Here is a 13,574-nt window from a genome sequence, read left to right as displayed (position 1 = left end):
CTTAGGAGAGAGGCAAAGGTCACTTGACTGGGAGGAAGTGGAGGGGGAAGGGAAAGACACAGCACACTCCTGAGAAGGAGAGATGCTGGCCTATTATTTTATTTTATATTTTTAACCTTTTCGTGTTTGTTTCTTTTTTTTTTTTCTTTTTCTTTTTTTTGTTAATCCTCACCCAATGGTATTTTTCCATTGATTTTTAGGTAGAGTGGAAGTGAGGGAGGGAGGGGGGGAGAGAGAGAGAGAGAGAGAGAGAGAGAGAGAGAGAGAGAGAGAGACATGCAAGAGACACATCTATTGGTTGCCTTCCGAAGGACCCTGGCCAGGGCCGGGGATCAAACCTGCAACCCAGGTATGTGTTCTTGACCAGGAATCAAACCCGAGACCTTTCAGTCCGCAGGCTGACACTAACCACCGAGCCAAACCAGCCAGGTCTCACCTATTATTTTTAAGTTAACATGGTCTAAAGAAATATAATAAGCATTTAATAGATGCTTAATATTTTTGACCATTAAGTATGTGCTATATACCAGTGTTCATAGTGCAGATGCACACAAACACAGAACACCTGAATCTGTACCCTTTAAAGGTTAAAACTTGTGAGGAGAGCAGTAAGAGATGTAAATAACTAAGGTTAGGGGTAGGACAGGATCCAAGGTAAGGTTTGATGCAACCTAGAGCCTGTGCACTCTTGTTGAATAGATCAAGATAAAGACATGGTTTAAGGAGGTTACTGGGCCTGGTAGGGTAGACTCCTCTCTCGGCCATCAGTGAATCTGAGATTAAAGAGAATGGGGCTTCAATTGATTATGCAGAATGCTAGTTGCTGAACTTGAATTCAGAATAAAGTACGTTGTATAGTTCTGAAGGTTATGTCACCTGGCCAAGGTGGGGTCTGGTAAACTGTCCTTGCCTGTCACATCACAGTACATTTCTTGGGTGACTGGAATGTTTAAATATACTGCAGACTCTTCCCCATATGATGCTGTAGAAACACTACAGTAGATTGAGACTTGTCCATGAATTTTCTTTTTCTAGATATATTGCAGATCATCTACTTTTGGTTTACATATACTAATTTTAGAAAGTCCATTAAAACGAATTGACTAAGTTTGTACTTTCTTAGATATAATCATCTAAGAATGTTGTAATCTTGTCTTCTGTGTAAACTGGATTGGATTTGGAATGTTAATAAAAAACTTTTCAGCAATCAAATTGGATAGATATTTCCTTGGGCTGATTTTTACCTATGACTGATCTTATCCATCATTTAGTAGCATGCTTTTGATGTTTCAGTTGTTCATGGTCTTATTAATAAAGTCACTAAGATTTATTTTATTTTTAAAAATTTTATTTATTGATTTTAGATAAAGAGAGGAAGGGAGAGAGAGAGAGAGAAAGAGAAAGAGAGAGAGAGAGAGAGAGAGAGAGAGAGAGAGAGAGAAACGTTAATTTGTTGTTCCACTTATTTATGCATTCATTGGTTGATTCTTATATGTGCCCTGATTGGGAACTGAACCCACAACCCTGGTGTATCAGGGCAATGCTCTAATTGAGCTATCCAGTCAGGGCCACCAAGATTTACTTTAAATTAGCCTGTTATCTTTGCTAAAATTACTGGATGAATAAGGATAGTAATAATAATAATAATAATAAACCAATAACAACAATGATAGAATAAAGCATTCACTTGGCACTGGGCTCTGTTCTTTATATTATATATACATTACATATGTATGTATGTATGTATGTATGTATGTATATATGTATACACACACATATATAGTCTTTACTCTTATAACCTTAACACTAGAACACTCTGGCACATAGTTGTTGCTCAATAATATATATATTTATTATAAAACATATATTTATATATATGTTTTAATTTCCTCACCCAAGGTCATTTTTTTGTATTTATCTTGAGATAGAGCAAGAGGGAAAGAGGGAGGAAAAGAGCGCGAGCGAAACATTGATGTGAGAGAGACACATCAAGTGGTTGCCACCACACACGACCCCAACCGGAGCCGAGGGCAAACTGCAACTGAGGTACGCGCCCCTAGCAGGAACCGAACCCAGACCTCTCTGGTCCGCGGGCGACACTAACTGCTGAGCCAAATCGGCCAGGGCTTCAGTAATATTTCATACATGAGTGAGAGAGAAACAGGGTTGGGAAACAGTGGCTTGGGCCATGGTGATGGGTCAAATGGCAAGCAGGAACAATTAGACTTTAGGTGACTAGAAACAGGTGGAAGATTCCAATAGCTAAGTAAGGGCCATTAATTTGCTATTTTACGCGAAGTGAAACTGGTTAAAACTGTAGAAGTGGGGAGAGGAAATAGTTGAATTGTGTAGTTTTGCATCCAGTATTGTGTAAATCAAGGGACTGTCTGTTTTCCCATCTCATCCCATCCTTTGTCTGGGTCGAGGACCCAGGAATTCTTTGTCCTAAAACTTTTATCTTCTTCCCATCTGGGCCTAGATTTAGACCTCTAATATGTTTTTTCAAATCCTGTAACCTCTGGGTCAGCAATGTTGCCAGGGTCGACCCAGTTTCCTTTGTCCAGGAAGCAACTCAGACACAGGCTCACTTAATTTTCCTCTGGGGTTGCACGCTATTAGGTTTAAAATGTTCCGTTTTTAATCCCTCACGGTGTGCTGCAGACACAACCCGGAATGGGGTTGCAGATACACGAACGAGGGGTGGGGGTGTTAGCGGGGCGGGGTAGGGAGCTCTCCCTCCTGAATTCTAGCCTTCTTCCTGCAAACCCGGCTCTGCGGACCGGAACAGGTGCAGGGATGAAATGCTGGAGGTGGTGGGGGAGGCGCGAGATAGGGTTCAGCACTAGGAAGAACTCAGGCTTACAACCCAGCCTCCAGCGATTGAATCAGGGTGTGTCACCATGGAGATGGGGCCGGCCCTCCTGCTAGGCTGCCATTGGCTGGGTACGCCTGGGCTGGGGATATAAGCCCGCGCGGGTTCACACTAACTGTGCGGGCGGGACGGCTGCGGCAACCCAGCTCAGCGGAGCAGAACCCTGCGGAGAAGGGCAGGCTCACCGAGAGAGGGTCGGCGCGACCATGGAGAAGCGGTGAGGCGGACACCAGGCCGGAGGAACCCCAAAGGCCTCTGGGGAGTGGAAATGGCTGTCGCTGAGACCTGGAAACTTGGCACTCCGGCCCCAAGGTGGCCAGGAGAGGGAGCGAGTGCCCTGGAGATGCAGAGGCCTGGCACGGAGCCGGGTGCCAGGAACTAATCGGCAGAGCAGTGGGGAGGCTTGCGCCGGCAGGGGCGCACGTGGGAATCGAGCTGGGGTGGTGGCACCAGAGCTGGAAGGGGACCGGGTAGTAGTGTAGTCCATTCGGAAAGGGAGCCGGTTTGTGGTTGTGTGGGGGTATAAGTGTAGAGGGAGGCATGCACCATTCCCCCTCCCCCCCCACACCCACACCCACACCCCATGTGCTCTTCATAGATTCCCATTCTAGAGTCTAGGTAGTGTAAGAACGAGACGGAAGGAGGCGGTGCAGGGTCTCCAGAAGTGCAGGTTTATTGGGAATTAGCCTGCTGGACTACCTCTGAGGAGAGAGTAGCAACCAGCTTGTACAGACTAAGGATTTTTAAACTCAGGGCTGGTCGATGAGCCGAGATGTGGTGGTCTTTGGTCGGGCCTGGGGTCTCCCGAGTTCTTGATTGGTGGGAGGCTGGGGTCTCCTGAAACTTGTTTTTCTTCTCTGTGTGACCCTTTGCAGTTTTGGGTGGGTTAGGGTAGTTCCGTCATCACCTTTCGCCTGACTGGTGTGATGGGTTTTGGTTTTCTGGAATGAGAGGCTTAGGGAAAGGTTAAAATAAGAGTGATGGGTTTTGGTTTCTTGGAATGAGAGGCGTAGGGCAGTAATGTGGAAGGTAAGAGCTAACAGGTAAAGTGGTAAAGTACCTTTTGGCTCATATCCTTCAGAGGAGATACCATTCACATCCTCTCCAACATATCCGTTCCCTCCAAATTGGAGATTCAATTAAATTGGGAATGGAGTCTCCAAGGAGAAAAGGAAATCCTTATTTAGTGAACCGAGCAATAGACCCTACCCACTGCCTCACCTCACACCTTTGAAAACCCTTCTCTCTACTTTGGCCCTGGAAGTCTCCGTCCAGCTCTCCAGCACTAGGGATTGCTGGCTTTTGGATGTCCAGGGATCTAGCGTGTTCTTGGGGGACTGATGGCCAATGAGGAAGTCCTATAAGCTGTGGCTAGATATGCTAGGTGTCCAGGGCTTCACACTTCTTTCATTTCCCTTGCACATCTTGGGGATGCTATTTGATGAACTTTTTGCCATTTTATTGCTTCTCTTCTCCAATATCCTGTATCCTCCATCTCTATTGCCCTCACCCCTGTCCCTTACCCGGCTACTTTCCCAAGGGTATCCCAGTGTATTGTAGAGCCATCTTGGTTTCAAAGGCTCTGCTTCTGAACGATAGGATTTCCTCTAGCTCCATTAGTTGTGTTTAGCTGTTGCACCTCAGTTTGACCTTTTTTTCCCTTCAATGTTTCATCTTTCTAGATGAGTGTGAGAATTGGACTGAACTTGTGAGAAAAATTCCAGGTCGATTTTTTTTTTTTTTTTGTGGGGTGGTGGTGAATGTATGAGTTCTGAGTAAGTGTGTGTCTAGGTTTTTGAAGGGCAAAGAATCTTGGTGAAGAGAAGGGAAAATGGGAGAAAGATTCAAGAGCTGTGGAGCCAAACCATGATTTATAGCTTATTAGCAACAAGGCTTTAATTAATTTTCAAACTGAGCCTATAAGATAGGTGGGGCCCTTTACCCTTCTTGATTTGATTATTTCAACTGTACTTTTGTAGACTCTGTGGTCCCTTCCTCTCTAAATCTTTGTCATAAAGAGAGGTGTTTTTTGTTTTTTTTTAATTTGTTAGAAAATGCTCTTTTTTTTTTTTCCTTTATTGATTTTTAGAGAGACATAAAGGGAGAGAGGGAGAGACAGATAGAAACATCAATGAGAGAGAACATCAATTGGCCACCTCCTGCATGCTCCCACTGGGGATTGGGCCCACAACCTGGGCATGTGCTGTGACCAGGAATCAAACTGGTGACCTCTTGGTGCACGGGTCAATGCTCAACCACTGAGCCACTCCAGCTGGGTGTAAGGAGAGGTATTAAACCTGACAGTGGTAACAAAACTTAACTTGGGGCTGGTGGTGGAAACATTAACTTTGTTAGGCTTTGGAATGAATTTCATTTCAGACTTTCAGTGGGTCTGATTCAGAAAGGGGAGTGGGCAGGTGGGTGAGTTTAGTGTGGCATTGCCTAAGAGAGAGGAGCCTCCACTTTGGCTAGCTTCTCTGTCCTTTGCCACCTCAGTATCTCTGCCAGCCTTTCTGCAGTAAAGATCATTAGTCTATGATACCCTTGGTATGAGAGCAGAACTCACTTTGATTTTTCTTTTTTTCTAGATTCACATATGAAGATTATCAACACACTGCAGAATGGCTTCTGTCCCACACCAAGCACCGACCTCAAGTGGCAGTGATCTGTGGTTCTGGCTTAGGAGGCCTGACTGATAAATTGACTCAGACCCAGGTCTTTGACTACAGTGAGATACCAAACTTTCCCCAAAGCACAGGTACTGGCAAGGAGGAGAGAGAGATGGGACTGAGGGATACGGATGGAATTCTGATGGGAGGGGAATGCTTCTATGCCCAGACCTGATTATACTCTATCGTATCAGACTAAAGACAACTGTTGTAAGAGTGAAAAATTAATCATCATGAAACAGAAGGACTTTAGAATGAAATTCCCCTAGAAAGAGTTTCATAATAGTCGGGCCATATATGTGTCAGTGGTATTGTATGATGACATATTTCCTATGCTTTAATGACTCAGAGTTCCTGAAAGCTTTACAAAACCTCCCCATACACATACTCACACGCCTATCTCATATCTGTCACTCTGCAGCTTAAATGGAAAAAGCCTTGCCTGTCACTTCCCATGACAAAGTAGGTCCTCCCCTGTCCTCCTGACATTTCTAATCTCCCTAGCTCTAGCTTCAGTCCTAGGATAAGGCACAGTCTAGTGCACAACAAATGAACACACAGACTACCATGTTATTGCAAACAAATATACAAGTAATCCATGAATACACAGAACCTAACACACTGACCCTTTTGAGGAGGAAAAGGGCAGATGTCCCCTATACACTGTGGAGGTCTGAGGGACCTGAGGATAACACACTCAGCAACCGAATAGCACCTGGAAAGCTCTACAGCTAAGGCTTAGAAAGGGGCCAGGTGAAATACGGGCAAGTTTCAAGTAAAGTACAAGGGTAGCTTATTTGGTTTACTTATTAATTTCTCAGGTAATTAACTTCCCTTGGTTAATTTAATAGTTCTTCCTTCCTCTTGTCCCTAGAGAGTTATGACTTTAAACATATTTTTCAAATCCTTTGGAGCAAGACTGGGAGACCAGAGCAGGAAGGTGGGAAAGGGGGTTGGAGAAGGAAATACTAAAAAGAAAGATGGAGAGCAAAATTCTGTAAGGGCTACAGTAGTAATGGACATTGGCTCCACCTGCCACTCCTACGCTCAGTGAGAAGGGCACTGTACTAAGTGATAAGGGGATTCATTCTGTAAAACTTTATCAAGTTATTATTTATACTCCACTTATTTTCCTAACTCTCACCTCTATTCTATTATTGGTATATATATATTTTTTTAAATTTTAAAACAAACTTCTCTATTTCTGAATATCTCTCAACTTTTCCTCTTGGTTTTGGCTCTTCTCCCAGACCATCCATTCCTTAAAGGATAAGTTGGCCATGTCCATTAGAGGAGAAATGCCAGATAAGGAAAATGGTAATAATGGTTATTACATCTGTGTGAGATTTACTTTTGTACTCCCATGCCCCTGTGTGCCCCATCATGGGCATGTGTTCCCACAGAACAGTTTGGGGGTCCTAAAGGAGAAGACTTGTATGGGTCCAAACTCAGCCCCTTGCCCTTGTTCAGTATACTCTGTAGGAAGCAGAATATACCATGAACCCCTTTCAGGACTGACAATGCATGTAGTTTGTTTTGGGTAATAAATAGGAATACATTTTGAGAATTTTAGAAAAGTGGTCTATAAATATTACATTCATTATTATCCACTTATTCTATTCTTTTGCTCATTTTTATTCTCTTACTGCATGGCTTTCTCATTCTTTTGAAATTTCTTTAAAAAAACATTTTCCCCTTCCTTTGATATATGTTCGCATTGAACATCCTTATCCCCATAGTTCTAATCTTAGGATGTACTTATGTATTTATTTGTAAGTTTATAATTTCTATCTCCACCAAACCTAAAATTTCTGAAACTGAAGATAATAATGTCTTCTTTTGCTTAATTATATCCTCACATGTTGAGCACAGTGAGTTGGCTTATAGCAGGTGCTTACTGGATATATATTGTTTGAAAACATCACCCCATTAATTTCTCTTTCTTCCTTTGTATTCAGTGCCAGGTCATGCTGGTCGACTGGTGTTTGGGTTCCTGAGTGGCAGAGCCTGTGTGATGATGCGGGGCAGGTTCCATTTGTATGAAGGCTACCCACTCTGGAAGGTAAATTGGGGGCATAAGTCTGGTTGGATCTGGAAGAGAGGGGAGGGAGATTGCCTAACTACCTGGGCTAGGTAAATTTTTGGTTTTCTCCCTTCATGATGTATAGCATGCATATCTGAATAGTGGATTGGTGAAATTTTAAAAAACATTTTCTGATCTTTTATCTTTTGATTCTAAGGTGACATTCCCAGTGAGAGTTTTCCACCTTCTGGGTGTGGACACCCTACTGGTCACCAATGCAGCTGGAGGGCTCAACCCCAAGTTTGAAGTTGGAGACATCATGCTGATCCGTGATCACATCAACCTACCTGGTCTCTGCGGTGAGAACCCTCTCATGGGACCCAATGATGAAAGGTACTTATTTTGCTCCTTTGTTTATAGATGGGAGGGTTTAAGGACTTGTCTGGAAGTGAGGAGAGAGCTCATTGTAGTCCATTAATCCGAGATAATCCAACCTGTGCCCTAGGTTTGGAGTTCGTTTTCCTGCCATGTCTGATGCCTATGACCAGGAGATGAGGCAGAAGGCTCACAGTACCTGGAAACAAATGGGGGAGCAGAGAGAGCTACAGGAAGGCACCTACGTTATGGTGTCAGGCCCCAGCTTTGAGACTGTGGCAGAGTCTCGTATGCTGCAGAAGCTTGGTGCTGATGCTGTTGGTAAGTGGTACTTGGCCGGAGGCTTGAAGAGGGAGGGGTCTTGTAAAATAGAGATGGGAAAGAGTAAAAGACTGTAGACCTAATAGTGGATTGAGAGAAGATCTGACTTAAGGAAGATTGACTTGCTAGAAAGCAATTTCTAGAAAGATATTAAGGTGGTGAAGTTTAGTGTGTTGTAGCATCAAATCTCCCCACTCAGCATCAAGGTCTTTAACAGCTGTAATGCTAATGACCTATCCTTGATTTGATAACTGTTCCCAAGAATTATTCTAACAAATGTCGAGGCCACCTTCTGCACCTCTGGCTGGAAGATGGAGCTGCATCATTAGAAGTGACTTCAAAATGACCACAGACAGTACAGAGTGGGTTAAACAGTGAGGAAGAGTCATTTGAGGATCCTGACACTTGGCTTCCCTTTCTTTCCAGGTATGAGCACAGTACCTGAAGTTATAGTTGCAAGGCACTGTGGACTTCGAGTCTTTGGCTTCTCTCTCATCACTAACAAGGTCATCATGGATTATGAAAACCTGGAGAAAGCCAACCACGAGGAAGTACTAAATACTGGGAAACAAGCTGAACAGAAATTGGAACAGTTTGTCTCCATTCTCGTGGCTAGCATTCCACAGCCTGACCGTGCCAGTTAACCAGCTCTGGAGTGGTCTGGCCTCTCCGTTATGTACCCAAGTAGTTACTACATACTTTCGACCCTTGCTGGGGTGATATGCCTCTGGCCTTAGATAGTAGCAGAAAGAAGAGAAAGATCCCTACCCTTCACTTCCCCACTTCTCTTACCAGACCCTTCTGGTGCCTAGTGCTCTTTTACTCAACTGTCTTCTCAAAAACAGTTTCTACCCCCATTATTTCCCAAGAGCTGGAGCCCAAGCCAAGCCCTACTACACATCCGTAAATGTTCCCAGGATTTGACTTGGGCTACTGAATTTGACACAGTGGTAGTTGCTGCTAGCTTTCTGAGATGAAGCTTTCACATTCCTGGGGACTCAGTTCTACCTCCCACAAAGTACTGGAGACCACACAGAGATTAGCTCAGTGCCTCTTGGACTTTAATATTATCATATTTTGACAATAAAGAGAAAGGTGAAATAATTTCTTCATTTTTGTGCATTTTGGCATAAGGCTGGGGCACAGACCAAGATGACATGAAAGACTGGGAGACTACATGTCTTGGGTGACTATCTGCTTTTCAGACAAATAGCAAAGAACTGCGATGATGTGGTATGTGGAAAGGATGAAGAAGAGGCAAGATGATGAAAATAGAGAAAGACATTAGAAAATGACAAGGAAGGGCTAACTTATGGCATAAAATGGCCACTTCCCTCAAGCCAGTCTTGCCTCTGCCCTTTGCCTTCTGATTGTTTTCCTGTCTACATTCATGAATATCTTAATTAGTTTACTAATTTCCACTTCTGTTCCATTTTTTTCTAGTTCTTTGTGAAGCCCTACTTATATTTCCTCTTGCTTTCCCTCTCTCCACGACTCTAACTTCCATAATTAATAGCAACTCTGCTCTTCTTCACTCCATTCTGACAATGCAGTGACAAGTACTCCTTTATCAGCTGCCAGCCACTTCACTGCTGATTAGGGTTTTGTCAACCCCAGGCAACTTGTAAAGTTGGCTCATATTCAACTTCTCTTTGAGTACTTTCCCTCACCCTACTGCTAACACTGGCTCTAGTGTTTCTCTTCATTTTAGCTTGGTCAAAACCTCCCTGTGACGCAGCAACCAGGCCCTTTTTGGCTCATGGCACTGTTAGTGTTTATCAGCTTGCATTCAGCTGGCTGGCATGTTTGAAAAGCACACTACACTCCCGGCCTGTATGCCATTTGAGAAAGGATAGTGCTGGATGAACCTCTAATGGTGACATTCCAATTATTAGTAGTATAATAAAGAAGAAGCATCTTGGATGGAAAGCTTTTGAGAACTCTCAAATAATTCTTTGTTTGGATCATTTGACCTACTTAGATGAGACCAGCATGAAGGAAAAGCTTCCTGGAATGGTCCTGTTACCTCTCTCCCTTTCCTCAGTTCTTGTTCTTCCACCTAGCTCGAAAATCCTACCTGAAACTTTAGGCACCTGCCATTTTCTCTGAGAGAACTGAAGTTGAAGGAAGAAGCACTATGAGGCCTTAGGTATATACACAGCCATAACTTGTTCATCTAATGAGATGCTTTATAGACATCTTTTTAATCAAGTTATTGAGTATCACCATATAACATTCAACTAATATAATATTAAATTAAGAATATAAAATGAGCCCTGGCCGGTTTTCTCAGTGGTTAGAACGTCAGCCTGTGGTCCGGAGAGACCGGGTTAGGTTCCCGCTACGGGCATGTACCTCGGTTGCAGTTTGTCCCTGGCTGTGGTTCGGTCCTGCGGGTGGCAACCATTCTGTGTCCCTTTCACATCAATGTTTCTCTCTCTCTCCCTCCCATTCTATCTGAACAAAAAATGAAAAAATGTCCTTGGGGGAGAATAAAAAAAAAAGAATATAAAATGATCTTTCCTCAAGTGCCTAACAACTTTTTAAAATGTATTCTTCAATTACAGTCAACATCCAACACTATTTTATATTAGTTTCAGGTGTACAGCACAGTGGCCAGACAATCATAGAATTTATAAAGTAGTCCCCCTGATAATACAAGTCCCCCCCTGGCAACATACATAGTTATTCCATATTATTGACTGTATTCCCTATGCTCTACTTTATATACTTATGACTATTTTGTAACTACCAGTTTGTACTTCTTAATCCCGTCACCTTTTTCACCCAGTTCCCCAACCTTCCTGCCCTCTGGCAACCATCGGTTTGTTCTCTGTATCTATGAGTCTGTTTCTGTTTTGTTTGTTCATTTATTTTGTTCTTTAGATTTCACATATAAGTGAAATCATGGTATTTGTCTTTCTCTGACTTAGTTCATTTAGCCTAATACCCTCTAGGTCCATCCATGTCACAAATGACAAGATTTCATTCTTTTATATAAGTGCCCTACAATCTTAAGAGAGATACATTTGTAAAACCATTAACTTAATATAAGGCAGTATAAAACAGGTACAAGTCACATGTGATGGGAGCCCAAAGGATGAACAGATTGTATATATTGGACCATGAGGATTGGTTGTTTAGGGAGAGTTTTTTTTTTTTTTTATCCTCACCCGAGGACATTTTTTCATTTTTTGTTCAGATAGAGTAGAAGGGAGAGAGAGAGAGAGAGAGAAACATCCATGTGAAAGGGACGCATCGAGTGGTTGCCACCCACATGACCCAACCAGGGCCGGGGACAAACTGCAACCAAGGTATGTGCCCTTAGCGGGAACTGAACCTGGGCCTCTCCAGACCACAGGCCAACGCTCTAACCGTTGAGCCAAACCGGCCAGGGCTGTTTAGGGAAAGTTTTATAGGAAACTTTGAGTTTACTCTTCAAGGGTGGAAGGAAGAAAGGATTTCACACCAGAATGAGAATAGCACAGAGCTATGAAAAGTACTAGGCATGTTTGTGGGTCATTGTCACAATAGATGTTACTGGAACAGAGGACATGAAGGGCTCTAGTGAGATGTGGGCAGACAGTATTTGGAGGTCAGAGGAGGGCTGCTTTTGGTGCATGTGTATACATAGTTTTTTGAAGGATATGTTTATTTTAGAGAGAGGAAGGGAGAAAGAGAGAGAACATTGATATGAGAGAAACATCAACTGGTTGCCTCTGAGTATGCTCCACGACTTGGGAATTGAGCCCACAACCTAGGTATGTGCACTGACCAGGAATGGAACTTGCAACCTTTTTGGTGTACGGGATGACACTCTAACCAACTGAACCACCCGGCTAGGGCTGATGCTTGGTTTTCTTACCCCTGATCTGCCTCTTGGTGAGATGATCAGGAACCAGAATGGTCCCACCTGAAAAATCTGAAAGAGAAGAGTAGAATATTTATGGGCATTTTTAGCATTTTAGATTTAGTAGAGGATGTGTTTCATGACAGAATACTAGATTCAAGGAGAAAATTATGCATTTGATGTTCTAATTCAAAAGTCTAATTTCTTAGTTCTAACTTACCGTACAAATAGTAGCATTCATCTGCTTTGTGTATATACATACACCAAGTGTATATATCACTATATTCATGTTAGAGTATTAAATATACCCCCCAAAGTGACAAAACAAAATTTTGATTTATTTTATAAACAAACTAAGAAGTATGGCAAGGAAAGTAGCTACAGGCAAGTGATAATCAATTATAGGTAAGAAGTATTAATTCAAAGTTAATTCATTTGAGGGGCTATGTGTTGGGGAGAGAGAACATGAGCACAAAGAGTCTTCAATTTCTATTTTAAAATAGCTTTACTGAGATATGATTCATATATAACGAAGTTTACCCTTTCAAAGTACGTAGATCAGTGTTTTTTAGTATATTCAGAGATAAATGCTATCACCGTCACAGTCAATAGAACATTTTCATCACCTCAAAAGGAAATCTTGTAGCTTTTAGCTGTCATTCTGCACACACCCCCACCTCCCCAGCCCAAGGGACCACTAATCTACGTTCTGTCTTTATAGATTGAACTATTTTGGACTTTCGTGTGAATAGAATGATATATGGATTCTTACGGACTTTTGTGACTGGCTTCTTTCACTGAGCATAATGTTTTCAAAGTTCATCCAAGTTGTAGCATGCATTCGTACTTCCTTTTTATGACCAAATAATATTCCATTGTATGCATATACCACTTTTTTTTTTTTTTTTTTAATCAAATGCCTTCAGTTTCAAAGTGCCAAATAACCTTGCCCAAACTGAATGTATCAGTTTAGGTAACCAAGAGAATAAAAGCACAAAGTCAGGGGAGATAGGTCTGGGAGGGCCACCCAAAGAAGGATTTTTCTCTATACAAAAACACAAAAAACTAACGACAAGACTTCTCCAGAGGGGCCTGCAGAATGTCTGCAAAACGAATTGTTTTTCCTGAATCTCATGGTGTCAAAACATACTCTTCATCAAGTTAGGCTTTCTTTCCTGACCCTATCATCGGCATCTTTATCAATAATGTTTATTAATCATGTACTTTGAATAGAAAATTGTCCTAAAAACCATACTATACATTGGTAATAAAATGAAATGCTTGTAATCTAGATGGGAGACAGGACACATGTATAAAGAAGGAAAAACAAGCTTGAATTAGTTGTGCCTTCTATACTTATTTGTAGTCTTTTCATGTTATATTGTCATTGTTTAAAATTGGCTTCCACCACTGAAATATGAGTAAGAGGGACTACCTTTTTATTTTATTTTTTTCCTTTATTGA

At 42.3% G+C, this 13,574-nt stretch overlaps 1 protein-coding gene across 1 annotated transcript; it reads left to right on the top strand.

The window, feature by feature from the left end:
• Window positions 1-2,979: 2,979 nt before the first annotated feature.
• Window positions 2,980-9,364, top strand: LOC118616319 (purine nucleoside phosphorylase). Its single transcript, XM_036241897.1, has 6 exons — window positions 2,980-3,089; window positions 5,461-5,630; window positions 7,500-7,603; window positions 7,782-7,957; window positions 8,070-8,260; window positions 8,687-9,364. Exons 1-6 carry the CDS (start codon window positions 3,079-3,081, stop codon window positions 8,902-8,904), a joined length of 870 nt encoding a protein of 289 aa, XP_036097790.1. The 5' UTR covers window positions 2,980-3,078; the 3' UTR covers window positions 8,905-9,364.
• Window positions 9,365-13,574: the final 4,210 nt, after the last annotated feature.

Source organism: Molossus molossus, unplaced genomic scaffold (genome assembly GCF_014108415.1).
Source record: "Molossus molossus isolate mMolMol1 unplaced genomic scaffold, mMolMol1.p scaffold_m16_p_1, whole genome shotgun sequence".
Taxonomy (NCBI): Eukaryota; Metazoa; Chordata; class Mammalia; order Chiroptera; family Molossidae; genus Molossus; species Molossus molossus.
Note: the sequence above shows the minus strand (reverse complement) of the source record. Positions and strands in the feature narration are given on the sequence as shown.